Source organism: Loxodonta africana, chromosome 7 (assembly GCF_030014295.1).
Source record: "Loxodonta africana isolate mLoxAfr1 chromosome 7, mLoxAfr1.hap2, whole genome shotgun sequence".
NCBI classification, from domain to species: Eukaryota; Metazoa; Chordata; class Mammalia; order Proboscidea; family Elephantidae; genus Loxodonta; species Loxodonta africana.
The window spans coordinates 83,874,196-83,897,059 of record NC_087348.1 but is presented as its reverse complement, the minus strand read 5'-3'; the positions used below and the strand labels follow the sequence as shown (position 1 = coordinate 83,897,059).

The 22,864-nt window shown below is 37.4% G+C and overlaps 1 protein-coding gene and 1 pseudogene across 1 annotated transcript; one reads left to right on the top strand and one right to left on the bottom strand.

The window, feature by feature from the left end:
- Nucleotides 1–11,594: 11,594 nt before the first annotated feature.
- LOC100662242 (olfactory receptor 51L1-like) lies at nt 11,595–13,034 on the top strand (annotated as a pseudogene).
- Nucleotides 13,035–17,777: 4,743 nt separating this feature from the next.
- LOC100662529 (olfactory receptor 52D1-like) lies at nt 17,778–18,834 on the bottom strand. Its single transcript, XM_010600954.3, has one exon. It carries the CDS (start codon nt 18,832–18,834, stop codon nt 17,998–18,000), a length of 837 nt encoding a protein of 278 aa, XP_010599256.3. The 3' UTR covers nt 17,778–17,997.
- Nucleotides 18,835–22,864: the final 4,030 nt, after the last annotated feature.

Genomic DNA, 22,864 nt, shown 5'->3' with positions numbered 1-22,864 from the left:
CAGAGAGAACTTTATGGTCATTTGAATATTTTTGGAGCAATTCTTATGAAATTAACTTCTACTTTGGGAAAATATGTATATATAAGATTTAGAAACCCTGGTGGCGTAGTGGTTAAGTTCTACGCCTACTAACCAAAGGGTTGGCAGTTTGAATCCACCAGGCACTCCTTGGAAACTCTATGGGGCAGTTCTACTCTGTCCTATAGGGTCACTATGAGTCGGAATCGACTCAATGGCACTGGGTTTGGTTTTTGGTTTGGTTTATATATAAAACTGTGAAGTATTCTATGTTCACAATTCCAGTGCACATATTTGTCTCCCTCATTATTCTGGGATTTCATGAACATACCAATGATATATTGTGACCCTTCTTTTGCCCAAGTAACTCAACTAAAATTGATGACTAATAACTGTATAATTAAAGGGTTAATTCTTACTTATCTATGCATTCAGAAAGGCACAAAGACTCATGACGTCAGTGGATATAACTGAAGATTTATAATGCAGAACAGAAGACATCCACCATGGAATATGCCATGTAGTCCAAAATTTCACTTCTGATGAATATTCTTCAAAGATGCTTTTTCCATTACTTTTTTCTCTCCTTCTATTTAGTTTTTCAGCTTTCATTTGTGAGAATTTTATCTCATATCAATATTACTTTTAAACTATTTCCTATTATTTTACCAAGTATCTGTCCCAATATTTTGACATCTAACAGTTAGAGTACACATATAAAGTTCAAAGAACAAGAAAAAAAAAAAGCAAATAGTTATCTAGTGCTGCTTTAACAGTGATACCACAAGCAGATGGTTTTAACAAATCAAAATTTATTTTCTTGCAGTTTAGGAGACTACAAATCTGAATTCAGAGTGCCAGCTCCAGGGGAAAGCTTTCCCTCTATGTCAGCTATGGAAGAAGGTCCTTGTCTCTTCTGCTTGTTTCCTGGTTCCTTGGAGAACCAATGTTGTTTGGCATTAGCCTTCCTCTATGTTGTTTGGCGTCAATCTTCTCCCATCTCTGCTTGCTCCATTGCTTGTTTAATCAGTTTTATATCTCCAAAGAGATTGACTCAAAGAACACCCTACACTAATCCTGGCTCATTAACATAGAAAAGGCATTGCATTCCCAAAAGGAATTATGACAAAGGACATAGAGGTTATGAATTACAACACATAATTTTTGGCTATAGGATTCAATCCATAATATTCTACAATACCCCCCAAAAAATCATGTCCTTGCCAATGCAAAACACATTCACCTCATCACATCATTGCAAAAGTCTTAAATCAACTTCAAGTCCAAACTCTTATCTTCTGAAACATTCAAATCAAATATAGGTGTGACTTTAGGCATATTTTCATCTTGAGTCAAAATTCCTCCTCATCTGTGAATCTGTAAAATTTAGACTACAAATTTTCTGTTTCCAAAGTATGATTTGGAAACAGTGGCAGAATAGGCAAAAGGTAGAGATTTTCATTACAAAAGGGAGGAATTGTAGGGAAAGAAGGGATAATGGGCACCCAAAATCAATTAAAAATCAAACCCATTGCCATCGAGTTCAATTCATGGCGACCCTATAGGACAGAGTAGAACTGACCCATAGGGTTTCTACCAAGTGGCTGGTGGATACAAACTGCTGACATTTTGGTTTGGAGCCAAATGCCTAACCATTGTGTCACCAGGGCAAGTACAAAATCCAGGAGAAAAATTTACATTAACTTTCAAGACTTAAAAATAATGCTCTGTTTTATGAGACCATCTGGGTAAGCGCCGCTCCCTCCAGACTCTGGGTGTTAGCCATGCCCTCTGGATTCTGGTTGGAGGCTCCTCAGCCCTGAGCTTCAGCTCTGCCTTCCAGGCCCACTGGGTGACAACTTTACTTCCTTAGATTTGGTCTGCCCCATTCTCCTAGTCCCTCTGAATGGCAACCTAACCACCTTGGTCCCAGCAGGCCATGTCCTTCTACCCCTTGGGCATAGCAGGTCCTTCCCCTTAGCTTTGGGTGTTGGATTCATTCCTCTGTCACACCTTAACAGCAGCCCCACACTCCAGAACCCAGCTGGCAAAGATTCGGCTTTTTAAAACACCCTTTGAAACCAAGAAGGCCCTGCTTCTCCTGTTTCTTCCAACAGTTCCTCTGATCTCTAAGCTGCTCCGGGGATGGTCCTTTCCTTGTCTTGGAGAACAATACATGTAGCCTCTTTGGCCTGTTTCCTGCCTGTAGAGTTGCAAGAGGCAGACAGGTTTCTTCTTTGTTCCCTTCAGTCTAAGTTGATGGGATTTCTAGTGTGGTAGTTGGTTAGATCCATCAGTCACTGGCTTAATCTCTTTAAAAAAAGATTGTGTAGCCAAGTAGTTAGTGAAAACTATAGGACACATATCCTCCTTAGTTTGTACAACCAACTGTTCCAAGTTTTTAAATTTTGTTTTCATTTTGCATAGTTCTTTTTTGAGTGTACAAAAAGATTATTTATTTATTGTGATTTAAGTGAAAGTTCACAAATCAAGTCAGTCGCTCATACAAAAAGTTTATACATGCCTGGCTATATACTCTTAGCTGCTCTCCCCCTAAAGAGACAGCACATTCCTCCTCTCCAACTTGTATTCCCCGTATCCATTCAATCAGCTCCTGTCCCCATCTTCCTTCTCATCTCGCCTCCAGACAGGGGTTGTCCACATAGTCTTATGTGTTTACTTAATCCAAGAAGGTCACTCCTCACCAATATCATTATCTGGCTTATAGTCTAGTCCAATCCCTGCCTGAAGAGTTGGCTTTGGGAATGTTTCCAGTCTTGGGCAAACAAAGGGTCTGGGGACCATGACCTCCAGGGTCCCTCTAGTCTCAGTCAGACCATTAAGTCAGGTCTTTTTATGAGAATTCGAGATCTTCTTCCCACTGTTTTCCTGCTCCGTCAGGGATTCCCTGTTGTGTTCCCTGTCAGGGCAGTGATTAGTGGTAGCTGGGCACCATCTAGTTCTTCCAGTCCCAGGCCGAAGTAACCTCTGGTTTATGTGGCCCTTTCTGTCTCTTCTGCTCATCTTTGCCATATGTCTTTGGTGTTTTTTGTTCTCCTTTCCTCCAGGTGGGTTGAGACAAATCGATGCATATTAGATGGCCGCTTACTAGCATTTAAGACCCCAGATGCCTCTCACCATAATGGGTGCATACTTCATTTTTAAGTCCACCTCTTTCCTCTCACATTTTACTATAAGCAGCAAGGAGAAACCACACAGTCCCTTTAAGATCTTGCTTAGAAATCTCCTCAGCCAAATATTCAAGTTAATCACTTACAAGTTCTACCTTCCACCAATCAGTTGAACATAATTCAGACAAGTTCTTTGCCACTGCGTAAAAAGCATCACCTTTCCTCCATTGTCCAATCACATGTTCATGACTTTCCTTTAAAGACTCACCAGAAACACGTTTAACACCCACATTTCTAGCAACATTCTGTTGCTGGTGCCATAAGTATTCCCTAAGGCAATAGAGACTTTCTCTATAGCTGTCTTCACTTCCTTCGGAGACCTCACCAGAGTTGCCTTTGACCTCCATAATTCTATCATCAGTCTTTCCCAGGCAATCTACGTTTTTACTTTTAAGCACCTTAGAATTCTTCCTGCCTACACCCATTACCCAATTCCAAAACCACTTCCACACTATGGGCGTTTGTTAGAGCAGCACCCCCACTTCTCAGTACCAAATTCTGTCTTAGTTACCTAGTGCTACTGTAAGAGAAATAGCTCAGATGAGTGGCTTTAACAAACAGAAATTTACTTTCTCACACTTTAGGAGGCTAGAAGTCTGAATTCAGGGTGCTGACTCTAGGGGAAGGCTTTCCGTCTCTACTAGATCTGCAGGAAGGTCCTTGGCTCTTTTGAGTTTCTGCTCCTGAGTGATCTTAATGTGACTTGGCATTTTTCCTCCCCTATTTCTGCTTCTTTAAATTCCTCCCATTACATCTTGTAAGAGATTGGCTCAAGACACACCTTATACTATCCTGTTTCATTAACGGAACAAAGGCAATCCATTCCTAAATTGGATTATAACCACAAGCATAGATGTTAGGTTTTATAATTCATACATACATATATATATCTTTTTTTTGGAGGGGGACATAGTTCAATTCATAAAACTGTCCTTGGACAAACCATTCAAGTCTCTAAACTCTTCCGACCTATCTATATCATGCCTTTCTATTGATTTCTTGGAGATGTTTTTTATGGTACAAATATGATAATTAAAATGTAAATAATTCAAATTAAAAATGGACTATGGTAAGCATTTTCATACACATTTAATTTAATTTTCTATACAATATTGTGAGATAGGGGCTCATGGTTTTAGAATTGACATGCACTAAAACCTAGTGCACAAAGGAACTAGAACAAGGAAAGCAAGAGGATGGCAGCATAATGTTGCAAGTATAATGGGCCACTGGATCACAGTAGGGGGAAGGAAGAGGTGAGTAACTTTGTTCTAGTAGCAATAGGTTGGTGAAGATGGGGTTTCCGATATTTTTTTCTGCATTTGTCAGAGATGGCTCAAGGCTACGTCCCTGGATGGGAGGCTTAGAAAGTTGGCTGTGACATTCCAGTGATGACAAAGGGAGGCTCCAGGATAAACAAGGCTGGTGTGGCTCAAAAGCCAACAATCTCCATGTAGCAAATATTAAGACCTTCCCTAAGTAAGACTTTGGACTTTTTGTGGTGTAAAAAAACAGACAAAACACAAAACCTATGCTTGTCAATTCTGACTAGTGCAGGTACACATAAAGGAGCCTTGGCATAAAATATGAGAGAAAACCAAAACCTCAACTAGCCAAGAGTGAATCAATAAGGTAACTATTATTTATCATTGGACTCTTGTGGATCTCCAGTTGCAGGGATGACTTCCCTATTTCTTTCGTTGATAACCATATTTGCTACATATACAATGTTTCTTGAAGTATTCACTGATCTCCCATTACAATATTTTCAAAATGTATTTCGTTTTTTCCTTTACTCCTATGGGAATAAATGTTAGAAAAGCTTGGACAATAAATGCATAGGGTTAATGGTCTCCAATGATGAAAACTCACAAGACAAATCAATACTTCACATCAAGGTAGCTGTGTATTCATCATGAAAAGTTATAATAAAATATATCAAAAACACTTTGGCCAGTATACACTACCTACTTAGTTCAAAACTAAGTGTCCATGACAGAAGAAAGTGAATGCTTAACTTAGAAAAGTGAGGGTCTGGGAAAATACCCTTAATTAACAGCATATACAAAGTATACGCAAAAGTAAACAAAACCAAACCTATGAAGATATTAGTAGAAAACATAGGGAAATATAAACTTAGAGGAGGGAAAAAATTCTTAGGAAGGGCTCAAAAATCTAGATGCAATAGAAAAAAAGATTGGCAGATTTTTTTTAAATAATTTTTATTGTGCTTTAAGTGAAAGTTTACAAATCAAGTCAGTCTCTCACATATAAACTTATATACACCTTACTACATACTCCCACTTACTCTCCCCCTAATGAGTCAGCCCACTCCCTCCTTCCAGTCTCTCCTTTAGTGACCATTTTACCAGTTTCTAACCCCCTCTACCCTCCCATCTCCCCTCTAGACAGGTGATGCCAACATAGTCTCAAGTGCCCACCTGATGCAAGTAGCTCACTCCTTATTAGCATCTCTCTAGATTGGCAGATTTAATACATCATAATTAGAAACTATATAAAGAATAAAACAGTAATATATTAAAAAGAGGAATGATTTGGGGTAATTTTTCCAAATATGTGACAAAGTATCATTTTCCAAACTATACAGATAGGGCCCCTACAAAGCAATAAATGTTTTAAAAAAAACTAATAGAAACAAAAATATGAGTTTCTATTTCTTCTGTGTTGCATGGTTTTCTCCCTTCTAGGAGTACCTCATTTTAAGATAAGAAAATAGTTACCTGGGAAAACCTCATGGCAGATTCTAATTCTAGTGTTGTGTTATCTGTGTCATTCTACCTCACTGGAATTCATGACTATGAGAAAATGTGTAGCTTTATCTCTATCCCCATTTTTGTCCTCCACCTGGCCGGAATGGGGGCAACTAACTACACCGTTCTTCACATTATCCACACTGACAAGAGTCTTCATGGGCTGATGTACTACTTTCTGGCCATATCCCTTGCTGTTATGGGCATGTCTGTCTTTACCCACCATACTGAAGATCTTCTGGGTTTATGCCTGGGAGATTAAGATCAATGATTTTGTTGTCCAGGTATGTTTTATTTATACTTTTTCTCTGATGGAATCTGCTGTGATCCATTGTCCTCTCTGCTATTCTTTCATTTTCTCTCTCATTCCTACTGCTTGCATCAAGATGTCATCAGGCTTTCCTGTGCTGACATTTCTTTCAACATTGTGTATGGTTTGTTGTATTTTATTGAGTTTTAGATTCTCTGGGAATCCTTTTGTCTTATGCTTTCATCCTTCACTCTGTGCTAGGCATTGCCTCCTGGGAGGGGATGTTGAAAGCCCTCAATATGTATGCCTCCCACATCTGTGTCGTGTTCATTCTCTGTATGCAAATCATTGGCCTGCCTTTGGTTCATCAATTTGCAAAACATACTTCCCCCATTATTCACATTAACATGGTCAATATTTACCTGTTAGTCCTACCTGTACTCAACCCAATTATTTACAGCATCAAGACAAAGCAGATTTGCCAAGGCTTCCTAAAATTTTTATCACCCAAAAGGGTTGGGCTTGCTCACACTTCGAGGGCATGTGATTACTTGCCATTTGGGCTTTTGCAGTTTCCTTTTTAAATTTCCTTCTTCCTGAAGATTTCCTGTTTAGAATTTGGACATACTTGGTGCATAATCATTTCATGAAAATTCATATGCTCCAAATAGTCCTTCAAGGAAAATACTGCAGTTGCTTCTGTCACTACTTTTTCACTTTAAAATATCTTAAAATCTTTGTGTTTGGAGGCATAAGGGGGAATTTATTTCATGCATATAGTTTATGGAGCTGCTGCTTCATTCAGAATGAAAGAGTACTCCAGTTTTGCATGCCATAACTAAGACTTAGAGAAGTGAACTGTTAAAGGTTACAGGCATAATTGTGTAGTAGAGTTGGCATTGATAACTAGGTAGATTTCTTTTCATTTTAGATAAGGTAAATCCCATTCTTCAAACTCATGAGTCAATCCATAGTCACATGGCTTTTCAAGCTTAGAAACTGAATGAATAAAAATGCAGCATTTCTTTGTTTCCTTTACTCCTATGGGAATAAATGTTAGAAAAGCTTGGACAATAAATGCATAGGGTTAACGGTCTCCCATGATGAAAACTCACAAGACAAATCAATACTTCACATCAAGGTAGCTGTGTATTCATCATGAAAAGTTATAATAAAATATATCAAAAACACCTTGGCCAGTATACACTACCTACTTGGCAAAATACCTCATGTTCAAAACTTTAAACACAAATACAGCAGGTAAAACCAAACCAAAAACCAAGCTGCTGCCATAGAGCTAATTTTGACTCATGGTGACCCCATGTGTTCTAGAGTAGAACTGTTCCATAGGATTTACTTGGCTGTAATCTTTATGGAAGCTGATTGCCAAACCTTTCTCCCATGGCACTGCTGGATGGGTTCAAACCACAAACCTTTCACTTAGTTCCAAACCAAAAACCAAACCCGTTGCCATTGAGTCAATTCTGACTCAAAGAGACCCTATCAGATAGAGTAGAACTGTCCCATAGAGTTTTCCAATGCCGTATTCTTTAAGGAATCAGATTGCTACATCTTTCTCCCATGCAGTTCCTGCTGGGTTCGAACACTTTGCTAGCAATCTAGCATTTTAACCACTGTGCCACAGGTGATCCTCTTTGGTTACTATCGTTGTTGTTTTTAGGTGCCATCTAGTGTGTTTCGACACATAGAATCCATATGTACAGAACACAACACTGCCTGGTCCTTTGCCATCCTCACAATTGTTACTATGTTTGAACCCATTATTGCAGCCACTGTGCCAATCCATCTCATTGAGGGTCTTCCTCTTTTTTTGCTGACCCTCTACCTTATCAAGCATGATGTCCTATTCCAGGGACTGATCCCTCCTGATAACATGTCCAAAGTACTTGAGATGAAGTCTTGCCGTCCTCACTCACAAGGATCACTCTGGCTGTACTTTTTCCAAGACTGATTTCTTCATTCTTCTAGGAGTCCATGGTATATTCAATACTCTTTGCCAATACCATAATTCAAATGCATCAATTCTTTCTTGGTCTTCCTTATTCATTGTCCAGCTTTTTGAGATTCAAAATACCACAGTCTGGGTCAGGTGCACCTTAGTCCTCAAAGTGACATCTAAGTGACATCTTTACTTTTTAATACTTTTAAGAGGTTTTTTTTTTTTTTTTTTTTTTTTTTTTGCTGCAGATGATATTTAGCAGATGAGTGTAAAATGATCGCACCACCCAGTGACCTTTATTGCATATATGGAATATATAATTTCTGAATGATTGAATGACACATTCATTAAGTTTTATAATTAAACCATTTTTTTCAAGGTGAAAATCATAGTTAGAAAGATTAATGGTTGCTTGCTTTTTTTTTTTTTTTTTAAGTAGTTCCTATTAAGCAGGACTGACATTATGATTGGAACTTTCACCCTTGGTTAGGAATTTTTTGTCATTCAGCAGTCACATGCAAACCTTGTTTCAAGTATCAGTCAACCAATAAAGATATGCAGATCAATATTTTTGACAAACATATAAGCTAAATAGAGCAAAAGCTTATCTATACTTAGACAAAATTTATCTAATTTCTAAAGCATAGTAAAATAAACACCACACTAGGAAACTGGCACATTTTAGGTATAATATTTGCTTTACTGCTTGTTTTATGATGTTTTAAGCAGGGCAAGTCACTTAACTAAGTCTCATTTTTATCCTATATATAGTAATGGGTCTGAACTCAAGTTACTTTCAGCGCTTATGTCTGTTCCCCTCCAACATAAATACATAACACACACACACACACATATGTATATTTACTGTCATGTCATATTCTGTCTCTAAACTAGTATCTCATCTCATGTAATGTTACAGCATTTTTCCCAGACATTATGACAATAAATATCTGGTAATCTCTATAAGGTCCTTGTTCCCATGTTCCCAAACTGCCGCATCTGCTGCAGTACAGATGTGGTGGAGAGAGGAGCTTAGGAAGTGTGACAAACTGAAAAGTTAGCAGTGATAGGGTTACTGCCACTGTCATGTGACTGTCCTGGGGCTTCATATCTCTAAGGATTGGAAGAACACTTATCAACTCATCATCCGTGCTTTGAGAACTGGAATGACTACTACAAGCAAGAAGAACTATTCCACCAAGTGCGTAAGACCTGGGAGAAATAAAAGTGGGAGAGAGTAGGAAGAAACAGAAGGGAATCTTGTGACTCAAAAGAGAAAAGGACAGATATCCAGGGTATGTGAAGGACAAAACGGCTGGTTCAGAAAGCAAGAGGTTCTCAGTTCAGCACAAGATATAATGTTCCCTATTTTTTTTTTTTTTTATAGCTACCTATAGGGTCTCTATGAGTAGAATCAACTCAATGGCAATAGGTTTTTTTTTTTTTTTTTGGTATATATCTATATATATATATCTTTACTGTTTATGCCCACTCTAGTACTATCAAAGTTGGACTCATATAAGGGAGGCTTTTCAGATAGACAGGATTGCCTAAGGTTCCCAGATTTCCACAGCAGGTGATGTCTTCTATGCCCATGGAGAAGGTGTGGACCATTTTCAGGCATAATAGAGGATGAATTCCAAAATAATGGTATAATTGCACCAGATAACCTTCAAGGTTCCTTCCAGTCCCAAGTATCAATGATTTTAATTTGACTGTAATTAAAGCTCAGTGTTCTAAATCCTACTTTATAAAATCTTAAGACTTCCAAATTCACAAGCTAGTACCAAAGAACTCCATTCTCCTCCCCTGAGGAGGGGTGAAAATGTTACATGGTCATGTGAATGAGTTGGAAATGCTAGGGTCAAGAGCAATAGGAGTCAGAGTATCAAAATGAAGCAGTGCGACAAGAAAAAAAACATTGTGGAATAATAGGCAGGCTAGATGTTAAATGAATAAAGAAACACTACTGTGATAACTTCAGCATAGTAACATGGTTGCTCAGAATCCTAGCTCTATGAAGTCTCAAGGTTCTCCTTTTTTCTTGACACTTCACATTTTACACAAGAGTCTTTTTTTTTTTTTTTTCCAAAATTGGCACTGATACAGTGACCCAAGAGAAAAACAATCCTGACATAATTCTGGAAGTATCACATGAACTACACACTCTCCCTCACATATCTGCCTTTGGGCATAATGAAAGAAGCATAGAAAGGAAGGTATGGAGGAACAGCCCAAGGTCAGAGCAGTAAGGATTTGGGGTGATGATAAGGCAGGCAGAGAGAGGGAAACAGTAGGATCATAAATATCAGTTTATATAACATGTGAGTTGACCTAAATTATAATATAAACAGAAAGATTGAGTTGTCTCTAGAATATACTTGCTTGTTTATAGATCTTTTATTTCCTATAAAATTGCCATTATTAAAAGTTCCAAACAAATATTTGCTATATTTAAGGGTTTATCTACATGGGACTTGAGGAGATTGAAGAAGATTTGAGTGTCTCAAAGGCCAAAGTAGACTTTACAAGACAGGAAGATGCCAATTAATTTACAGTGAGAAGTAATCTGCTCGTGGATTGTAATTCTCCTATCAGCATTTTCGTGAACTTGGGTGCTTTGAAAGTGGAGAATGAGTGGAGTTTTGAGAGGCAGCACATCTTATTTCAGAGACGTTTTTCTTTAGCACAGAAGAAATACTGGAGTCTAGTGGGGACAAAATTATTTTCTCATTTTGTCCAAGTACAAAGCACTTAGTGTCAAGATGAGATGAAGCCTATAGACTTATTCTAGTCCATAAGTTTTTTTTTTATGTTATTTTGTTCTGTTTTGTTTTGAATCATGAGCTTCTGCCATAGCTTACTAGTATACCAATCTATCCATTATTTTACATTTCTGTAGAAATTCTTTATGAAAATTAACAAGAATTATATTCTGAATCTTTAAAATCAAAGCCAGAGTCAAATGAGCTTTCCTCAAACTATACATATTTTATTATTTTAAGATATTCTTTCAAAAATTTGACACTGATTATTTTAGTTAATTGTATCATAACTTGTATTTAGCTCTGGATTTCGATATTTTTATTCAATAATAAAAGCTCACTAGAAGATCTGGACGGCCACACACACACACACACACAAAAGTAATTAAATGGGGGTGCCAGGCCAAGACCAAATTGATACCAGATTTAACTCTTTGTAGAGACCAGGCCTGGCACATCCATTATATAGATGGGGATAGGTTAGTAAGAACAAGACCCATACTGGCCAATACTTGCCTTAATCCTGATAAGATGCATTGCATGGTATTCTAGCATTACTGAAGAAACTATGAAGATCAGGCAGAGAAAGGTATTTTCTGTAAATCACTGCCAGACTCATTTAAAAAAAAAAAAAAAAGACTGACTAAAGTAAGGCCAGTAACCCTGTCCTAGTAACTTCCTAAAGATTGTATTATACAAATAAAAATGAAGAGGTCTTGTGCTATTGTCCCTGCGTAGTGTCTTTAAGATATGATTGTCACATGTTTAGAAAAGGTATGGATGTGCCTGCATATAAGAGACAAAAGGCAGGGTCCTTGTGGGTCTAAAATTGCTGTTTACTTAACTGGCAACTCTTATTGATAAAGTAAGGTTGGGTTTTGAGGTGATTACTGATGAGCACTGAAGTGTTTGTTTTATTCTGACACAGATCCTGTTTTTCCATTATCCTCCCCATAGGAGTATGATCTTGTGATGGGACTGTGGTTCAACAAGTCAATCCAATGGCAGCCTCCAACTCCAGCAATGCCCTGCCATCCACATTCTATCTCACAGGCATCCCTGGCTATGAGGAATTTCACAACTGGATTTCCATCCCATTCTGTCTACTCTACCTTGCTGGAATAATGGGCAACTGTACCATTTTGCACATTATCCGGACAGACCCCAGGCTCCACGAGCCTATGTACTACTTCCTTGCCATGCTTTCCCTTACTGACATGGGCATGTCCATGCCCACAATGGTATCAGTCTTCAGGGTGTTGTGGTCCATTTCCAGAGAGATACAGTTTAATATCTGTGTGGTCCAAATGTTTTTCATTCACACTTTCTCCTTCACTGAATCATCTGTGCTCTTGGCCATGACCCTTGATCGGTATGTGGCCATCTGCTACCCTCTGTGATATGCCACCATTCTTATGCCAAGACTCATCACCAAGATTGGAATTGTAGCCCTGCTCAGGAGTGCCTTTGCCGTGATTCCACTTCTGGCCCGGTTGGCCTACTTTCCTTTCTGCCACTCCCACGTCCTTTCTCATTCCTACTGTCTACACCAGGACATGATCCGCCTTGCCTGTGCTGACACCAAGTTTAATTTTATATATGGATTGGTTCTGATCACTGTGCTATGGGGCATGGACTCTTAGGGGAATTTTTCTGTCTTACGTTTTCATCCTTCATTAGGTATTGAGAATTGCATCCTGCAAGGGCAGGCTTAAAGCCCTCAACACATGTGCATCTCACATCTGTGCTGTACTCATTCTATATGTACCCATGATTGGACTGTCTATTGTCCATCGTTTCACCAAACCCTCTTCTCCTCTCATCCACATCTTCATGGCAAACATCTATTTATTGGTTCCACTTGTGCTCAACCCAATCATCTACAGTGTGAAGACCAAGCAGATCTGCCAGGGAGTCCTCCATTTTCTTTTCCCAAAAAAACATTAGTTGTACTGTGATGTGGACATGTCCTCAAGACCATCAGTTTTAGTAGAGTAAACACATAATGATTTGTTTGCTGTAGTGATATATCTAGTATGTTGGCATCAGAGTTTCCAACACAAGGCTACTGAAAAAGTAGAAATAGAAGGAGCATGAAGAAGAAAATTTAAGTCCACTGGGACTATACAGTTGACTCCACATTCTGCTTTATAAAACTGCTTTCTTTATGAATATTTTTGAAATATGTTGAATCATTTCTGTCCATACTCTTCCATTTGTAATCCCAACCCTTATTTAACGTCATCTCATCCATGAATTTTTTTAGTGAATATACCAAATAGGTATTTCTTTTATTTCTGATATTTTATATTAGTCACAGAATCTTGTACTGTCTTGTTACCTAAATTTTGTGTTTATAAATATGCTTATTCTATCTTTCTTAAAGTTAGAAAAAAAATCTCATCTTGGTATAATACTATACTAGTTCTCAAAGCGGAGGTTGGTTCTCAGCCCTCATGATGCCTCAGCATCACCTTATAAAATTTTATACACATGTATACCTTGTCGGTGCAGGTTTAGTTTCTTCCGGAGTAGAAAAAGGCAATATCAGTATTTTGTTTTTCTTTTACTTGATTTTTATTTCAAATACTGTTAATCTTATAGAAGCCAGCACATAGTAGTTTTTGAAAACTCCCAGATCCTGTCATGTTCACCCAGGGATGGCAAACCTTTTGTTTAAAAAAAGTATCTTAATAATAATTTAGGATGTATTATTTACTTAAATATGAACAAAATGTATTTCACAGAGTCATAACTACTTACAAGTTTATGACAGCAGGATCTGAAAAATAAGGCCTCTTAATTCATACACAGAACTCTTTTCAATATACAAAGCTATCTTTCCTTTTATCTCTGAAATTATCTAGCACATGGCTAGCTGTAGAGTTGTTAAAAAAAAGTAATTTGCAAATTTAATTAATTTTTTTTTTCACATGTCTATGTTTGCTCAAAGAAAAAAGTTGGGGAGTAAAAAGATTTTCAGAATGCTTTATGGCCCTTGAAATCAGCTCAATGACAATACATAATAGAATGTGTTTTCATATGTCTTAACTTATTCTAATATCAAGCAGAAACTGTGGCTCAGTTTGCTGCATGTAAGAACTACTGCTATGCTTTTTTTTAAAAAGAGATACTTTATAATAATTATGGAATGCATCAAAGAAAAATAAATGAATCAACTAATGAATAAAGAACAATTTGTTTGGATATGAAAAAAAAATCTTAGAAGCAAAGTTTTGACCTACCATAAGCCCAAGTATTGTACAATAAGAGAAATCTTACTAACTCATAGTTAGCATTTCAAATTTCAGGCATATGAACTTTACCTAGAAAAATCTGTTTCCTGCTTTTAAGTCAATCGTGTCTGACTCCACTCCTCTTTATTCCATTTATTGATTCTACTTCTTATTACCTCGTCCCTTCAGCACATTCACCTTGGTAATGGAAAGAACAATCAAAAATAATAGAGAATATATACACATCAAAATGAGACAATCCTCTTCTTGTGATAAATAAAATGAAATTAATAGAAACAATTACAACTTTGAGGACAAAATAACATTACTGTCAGATGTGTGTTATATAAGTATCCTTTAACTAGTTTTAATCACCTTTAACATATGATCTTCAAATGCTTAGTATAATTTTAACCTGTGAATGTTGAATATATTTTTCTCAGTGTCTGTACTCCAGAAAATGAAACTTTCAATCACCTCTGTTAAGAGAAATATATTTAAGGTACTGGATCATGGACTCACTGTGAGTCAGAATCGACTACTGGCATTGGGTTTATTGGATTCTAGATTTTAAATTAAACATACCAAAAAAACTATGTTTAAGTGGATAACCTCAAAATCAAAACCATTGTCGTTGAGTCAATTGTGACACATAACGACCCTATAGGAGAGAGTAGAATTGCTCCATTTGGTTTCCAAGGCTGTACATTTTATGGAAACAGACTACCACATTTTTCTCTTGCAGAGCTGGTAGGCCCAAACCACTGACCTTTTGGTTAGCAGCTGAGTGCTTAAGTACTGCACCATAAAGGCTCCATGTTTAAGTGGATGCCTATATAGGTTGCTACACTTTTGACTTTAAAAAGTATTAAAATACTATACTAGCTCTTAAATTTTATTGTTAGAGTTACTTTATATTCATAAAAGTTATTTTAACAAAAATATTCATAAAACACATATTCTTATAATGAAGATAATCTTTCCAGGTAAAATACAGCTGGTAAAGAGATGACTGATTGGATATACAGCTAAATAAATACATGGATGGCAACGTTGTGTTGAGCTGAAAGCAGAAGCATTAATTTCTGTTTGGAACCCTAATAAGGTCTGGATAAAGAAAGCATCGATGGCTAAGTGGTAGAATTCTTGCCTTCCCTGAGGGAGATCCAGATTCAGTTCCTAGCCAATGCCCTCCATGTGGAACCACCACCCGTCTGTCAGTGGAGGTTGGTGTGTTGTTTAGATGCTGAATAGATTTCAGTGGAGCTTCTAGAGTAAGACTCACTACGAAGAAAAGCCTGGAGATCTGCTTCTAAAAATCAGCCAATGAAAACCCTATGGAGCGCAATAGTCCATTTCCAATCCATAACTGGAATGGAATAGGACTGAGCAGGATTTTTTTCCATTGTGCACTGAGATCACCATGGGTAGGGGGCCAACTTGACAGCAGCTGAAACAATAATAATGAAGGCTGGAGCTCAGTCATTGGGAAGCAGCTAGTGCTCATAAAACAAAAAGGTCTTTTGTTTCTGCCTACACTGACAATAATATGTTGAAGCACTATCTAATTTGCATGTTGGTTTACAGATTAGGAGACCCTCTTACATATATTATGTTCTTTGAGAAAATCATGAGTATTTATTTGTCTTCTGAAAACCCTCCCTGCCTTCCTGTCAAATCTGTAAGAGGTACAGAGGCCTAAATAAGTAATCTGCTTTTTTTTTTTGGATGGTCAAGACCTTTTCATTAGACAAAGACAATTTAATTATTTTTGCTACAAATGCTATCCTTTGGGTAATGCACTAATAATCTTAGTGCTGCAGAAGACCCTCTGTAATAAAACATGATGGCAAGAAAAAACAATAGTAGGGAAGACCACTATCTCTTTCATCATCTGCTTGGTATTTTCTTCTATTCCAAGTAGTGCTACAAAACACTTCACTATCTCACTTAGCCACTCAGTCTAATAACTTAAAAAATAGTAAAATAATTGTCTTCAAAACAATGTCATGGATAGTCATCTGATTATACACAGACTCTAGAAACAACCACATGCATTTTATAAAGAGAATTGCAGCAACACAATTTTTTTCACAATGTTCAATGCAGTTGACTCAACTCCCAGACCACGTAAGTGTTGTGCTATGTTCATGACACATATTTTATTGTCTGGAACACCCAAAAATGTTTTATCTCTTTTATTAATGAGGAGGTAAATGTCTTCTAGTAGATTAAAAGGATTTATACATTACAGGAATATAGCAGATAAATTTATAGGTGAGAAAGTATGACCCAGTTACTATAGATTGTAAAGGGAAAGAAGAGTTTGTTTCAGAGGAACTAAATTAGGAAAAAATACATGTGTTTATGTAAATGAGTCAGTGAATTTGGTGGACATAGTTCTGACCTATTCCTGTGATTTCCACTTCTCAGGAACTACCCTGACACATGTTCATTTCTGTGAAATCAAAATAAAAAGGGATACTACCAGCAGTTCCACAGGAGAAAGACCTAACAATGTGCTCCTAAAGGTTACAGCCCAGAAAATCCTATGGGTAGTTCTAAGCTGTCATATGGAGTTGCTGGATAGCAGCTAACAACAACAGCAACAACTCCCTGGATAAAATGGATTGATCCAGTTTTAGTAATCTGACCCAATCCAGAGCAATTATGTTTATCTTCCCAGGGTTACTGTAGCTAAAACAGGTTAGTGCCATCAACTCCTGTGAAGAAGTTCACATTTGCCTGTTGCTGAAGTCCTACAGAAGCTTGAATTTTGTCCTTTCCAATCTTGGATATTCAGCTCCTCCTTGGATGTAATGATATAACTCAGAATGTTTTCATGTAATATCCTTCTTTTTTTGTCTATGTAATATTAAGAAAATCAATTTCCATTGTGTATAACCAAAAACATAGGTATATATATTTTATAACCAAAAACATATTACACTAAGGCATTAAAGGTGATGAGAAATAGATGTTTTCTGGAAACTAGGGGAATAGTTTTTGAGAGGAAAGGAAAACAAGTATTTTACTAACAGGTAATATACATAATAAGGACAAGATCAGGGAGTTCGTTACACGAGAAAATCTGCATTAATTATTTGAGTAATTAATTAAGGAATCTATTAAAATATTATATATAATATTATAATATACTATATATACTATAACATATGTAATACAAAATATATGCAACAAACTCCCTGAGCCCTGGGGGTGCAGTAGTTAAGAGTTTGGCTGCTTACCAAAAGGTCAGCAGCTCCATTTCACAAGCTGCTCTTTGGAAACTCTATGCGGCAGTTCTACTCTGTCCCAGAGGGTTGCTATGGGCAGCTGTACTCTGTCCTAGAGGGTCAGAATTGACTTGATGGCAACAGCCTTTTTATTATAATATATTATTTATTTATTATATTATTTGTATGTTCTATGCCTCATACATGCAATGGTAAGACTGGAATTAGAAATAATTCCTAATTGTCTAAAGTTTATATTTTCGCCTGTCCATAGAAAATTGAAAGAGACAGCAGATTACAAAAAGGGTATTTGAATTTTCCACTCTGTTACATAATTCAATGACTATTACTCTAGTATGTTGAAATATTCCTAGATGATACCTTAATGATTCCCTTTTAACTTCCTGTTTACCCCATATTAGGAAGATAGGATTTGGAAGCATGAATATTTTAAGCTCTAATCAGAAGTTGGGTCTTCTGTGGACAAGCCTGCCTGGATTGATTCAGATATGATACAATCTGAATTGTATCCTTAACATTCCCGGACCTTGTTGATTCATTTACCTAAGGTCATTTTGAATGACTACAGAGCCCTAGTACTCGCATCCTTATCTCTTTGGTTTTTACCCCATACACAATGGGGTTCATGGTAGGTGGCATCAGTAAATAGAGATTTGCCAGGAGGATAAGAGTATGCCTGGGCACATGGTGCCCAAAGCGATGAGTAAAGAAGGAAAAGAAGGCCAGAGTGTAGAATATCAAGATGACACATATATGAGCTCCACAGGTTCCAAACGCCTTTGTCCGAGCTCCCCTTGAAGGCAGTCGGAACACTGTCCTCAGGATTAGCCAGTAGGAGAGAGAGATGAGGACAAAGTCCAACCCTGTGGTAAGGAGAGCAACAGTGAGTCCATAAATGCTATTAAGGGAAATATTATTGCAGGCCAACTTGGCAATGCCCATGTTCTCACAATAGGTGTGGTGGATGATATTGGTTCTGCAAAAGTGCAGCCGGAGAATGAGGAGGACACCAGGAGTGACTACAGCCACACTCCGGACCATCAGAGCCAGGCCAACCTTGCCAGTGAGAGAGCCTGTAAGTAGGGTCACATACTGGAGTGGTTCACAGATGGCCACATAGCGATCAAAAGCCATGGCCAGAAGAACAGCAGATTCAGAGAGGAAAAGAGCATGGACAAAGAACATCTGTGTGAGGCAGGCAGAAAACGTTGATGGAGAAGGGCCCTGCCAGAAGATGAGAAGCATTTTGGGCACTGTGACAGTACAGAGGAGGACATCACTGAGTGCCAGCATTGCTAGGAAGAGGTACATGGGCTCGTGGAGGCTTCTGTCCCAGGCCACCACCATCATAACCAGGACATTGCCTATCAGAGCAAGAGAGTACATGAAGCTGAAAAGAATGGAGATCCAGATGTGGAAGCCTTCCAATCCTGGGATGCCAGTCAACAGAAAAGCAGTAAGTTGGGTGAATGTAGAGTTGGATGTTAGGGAGAGGTGGCCAAAGTCTGTTGTGTGAGAGAAAAGAAGTAGAGTGAACAATAGCAGGAAATGAGATTTTACTCCTTCATTCTATTCAAATGCTATTTTCTTTTTTTTTCTTTTTTTTTGGTGGGGGGCATGATGAAGTAGAAGGAATGAGGATCATTAATAAAATGATCTGAGTACAATTATTAATAACGGAATGATTTGTGGGCAACTCACTTCCCTTCACCAGACACTTGTTTTCTCTGGAAAAAAAAAAATAAATCAGGATGATCAAGATCTTCGTTCTTTCTCTTTTGTAATGCTCAATTGTTATAACCATATAGTATCTCCTGCACTTTTAACCGTTCTGTGTATATAATAAGGAGCACTGGTAGCTCAATGTTAAGTGCTGGCTGCTAACTGAAAGGTTGACAACTTGAGCCCAAAAAACAACCCCACAGGAGAAAGACCTGGCAATCTGCTCCAGTAAAGATTACACTCCATAAGACTCTATGGATAAGTTCTACTGTCATATGGGATCCCTATGAGCCAAAATTCACTTGACAGAACACAACAACAATGACAAATAACAATGTATATAATTGTTGTCTTTTCAGCTTAATAATAAATTCTTAACTATAAACAACAACAAAAGATTGATTTCTCTCTTTTCTTTCTATAACACTCAATAGAAGACTGGGGAGAATTAATACTCTATTCTTCTATGAAGAGTAAAACAACATCAATTTGCTTGGCCAAGCTTGTAACTGAAAGCAGTAGCTTTGGAAAAACTATCATGTATGTTCATCAAAACTTTTGGACTGAAACTCTTAGGAAGTTTAAAGCAGTTCTGTATAATAAACTCTTGTGCATCTAAAAAGAGCCAACAAAATCTTTAATCTGTGGTCTCCACTTTTTATGTAGGCCTGTCACACCGTCTAATAAACAGAAAACTGTCTTGCGTTTCAAGATAGCAGCAGTGGTTAAAAGCTTGGCTGCTAACCAAAAAGGTGAGCAGTTCAAATCCACCAGCAGCTCCTTAGAAACCCTATGGGACAGTTCTACTCTGTCCTATAGAGTAGCTATGAGTCAGAATTGACTCGATGGCGCTTAACAACACATTAATCAGTCTTTGTGTTACTTGAAATTTTCTTTTCTAGATTAACCCAACTCTTAACAAGGAAGTAGTACACATTATCACATTGCCAGCACGTATTTATCCTAGTCTTTTTTTTTATATTACTGATAGGATCACTATGTGTTGGAATCAACTCAATGACAACAGGTATCTGACACTATCTTCTCTTCCTCTCTCTCTATCTTTCTCACTCTGTCATAAAATATTGGCAAGGAAGAATAGACAACATTTCTGTCAAAAATAAACACATGAAATAAATGAATCAGCCTTTAACAAAAGCTCCAAGAGAGATTTTTTGAAGCGATATTAAAAAATGCTTTGATTACACTTTATAGGAGCCTCTTAAGATTGAGATTTTGTTTCATTTCTCTCTCAGCAGTGCCTGGCCCTGGTTGTTATAACAGAAACACAGAAAATATCAACACATTTAAAGAGGACATGTATCACATGCCTGGAAAAAAGGCAATATAGAAGTAATAGTAAATAATAATAACAAACATTTCTCAATGCTTACAATGTGCCAAACATTTTCCTGAAAACTGCTGTAAGCACTTTACACAGATTTTCCAATTCAAAGGTCACAACTACTACATAAGGAAGCAATTCTTATCATCCCTATTTTAGGATCAGGCTGAAGGTTTAACTTTCCCTTGATTGCATCATTAATGAGCATCGAAAATCTGTTTTTAAACCAAGGGATTCTAATTCCAGGTATTTAGCCATTAAACTATCCTCTTTTACCTTTTAGATGCATGATTTTTCTAATACATTGAAAACAGAAGAAGGTAGATCTTGATATTCCTCTTAGCACATCCAGTGGTGTATTCTTAGGTCTTAGATAAAAAGTCATGACTGGCTTATAAGAACTGAGAAGACATATATATATACACACACACACACACACTCGTGAATACATGCACATGTGTACACATAAGCGTATGTCTGTATGTACCTCAATATCTATAAAAAACAACACAGGGAATATCTGGGGGTCTCTTGGGTACTGTAACTGCTGAGTGGCCTCTTTAACATCTGAGACTTCACAGTTGGTAATTGGGTTAGCCGACTAAATCATGTAATTACACTTGTGAAATTGTGTTTTCCCATTTTGAACTGCACCCAACAATTTCCCCAACCAGAGAATGTTTCTAGGCAACATCTCTCTCTTTTTTTTTTTTTTTTGGAAGCTCAGTATTCAATCATTAGAAAATACTATAAAAAATAAAGTTTTCTATTGCATAGCTCCTCTGGAACATGAAAGTCTTTTATGACAAAATCAAACTACTGAGGTTATTTTAATGTATTGCAATAAATTGCTAGGTATACTTTAGTGTGATATTTTGAGATTTTTTTTTTTTCTGAGGGAAAAACATGACTAGACATTGAAGAACTTCCATTTTTCAAATATTTCTTTTTTTTTTTGGAGTGGTCAAACTATCAAAGAACATGATCTCAAAGACTCCGGACCTTGCACACAGCCTATTATTTGCTGTCTCCTTCGGTAGATGAGCAGAATTTCGAAACTAGTAATTTATAGCCCTAAATTAATATGGCTCAAAAGAAGTCACGCTCCGTACCCACTCTCGTATTACACTTGCGGATCAAAATGTCAATTTGTCGTATGTAATAGGAAACTCAACTCTTTTGGCTACCAAAATATAAACCTTTGGTTTCCAGAAGAAAAATAATTTACCTGAAGTAAATGCTTAGCAAACCTTATTAAATAATTTTGATGTTCCTTATTGATCCTGGGATCACAGCCAATGAAGGTGGTGGTAAGGGTGTCATCGAAGGCGATGATTATAACCTTTAGTAATATGATTTAGGTGGTTAAGCCCCTATCACAGGATAAATATTCCAGGCCAACAAAAGAGTCAATTCTCAGGACAACAGAATCTTGTTTTCTTGGCCCTAACAGTAATTTCTTTCTTTCTTTTTTTCTTTTTTATAAAACCATACTTTTTTTAATTTTTGTACAAAAAATTCTAATTATCCTACCTATTCTCTGCCACGGGCTCCTACAGTTCATGACATGCCACACTTCTGTTTTAGCTGATGACTTTAAGACCTATATGTGGAAAGCAATATTCAAACAGAACATACCATCTCTTTCTCCTGTCACATTCAGAGTTCATGGCATAGTGTAGGTGCTCACAGTTTTTGAACTGAGAAATTAGACGGCATTGTAAAACACATGCAGCACTCCTCAACATAAATGATGAGCAGCTCCTGGTATACCCATGGGACACAGGGTATCTGTAAGGTAGAGGAGAAGCCTCTATAGATCCATGCAGCATGCCCAATCTGGACCTCACCTTGAACCAAGAGAATTTAGTAGGAATTTGTGATTATGATTGCAATATGTGATTACTGGAATGAGTAAACCGATGAGCAAATTCCTGTAAGGGAACTAAACAAAAGTTGGTATTCTTGTTGTACCTCACTCCAGCTAAGAGTGAGTTACTGCACAAGCCACAGCTTACTCTTCCCTCTCAGAATATTTAAATAGGTAGCCTCCTGAACGCTTTGCCCTTATGAACTTCAACTTCATGATGCTCGTAATGCATCCCAAACTCTTTACATCCCAGGATTCCTCTTATAAGGGTGCTCATTTTCTCCATCAAAGGGACAACTCCACACTCATGATAGGAGCCCTGTGAAATACAACACCATTTCTGTTTTAAGGAGGAAGAATGCTTAGGCACAGTTCAAACAGAACCTGCACCTTTTCAGCTCACCTCACAGAGTGAATGTGAAACTAAGGAACGCAACAGTTCTGCAAGTATATATATATATGTACATGTGTATACATAT

Bases quoted from the DNA above. Each gene is read 5' to 3' on its own strand.
- LOC100662529 (XM_010600954.3), bottom strand. From the start codon at position 18,834: ATGTACTCTCTTGCTCTGATAGGCAATGTCCTGGTTATGATGGTGGTG.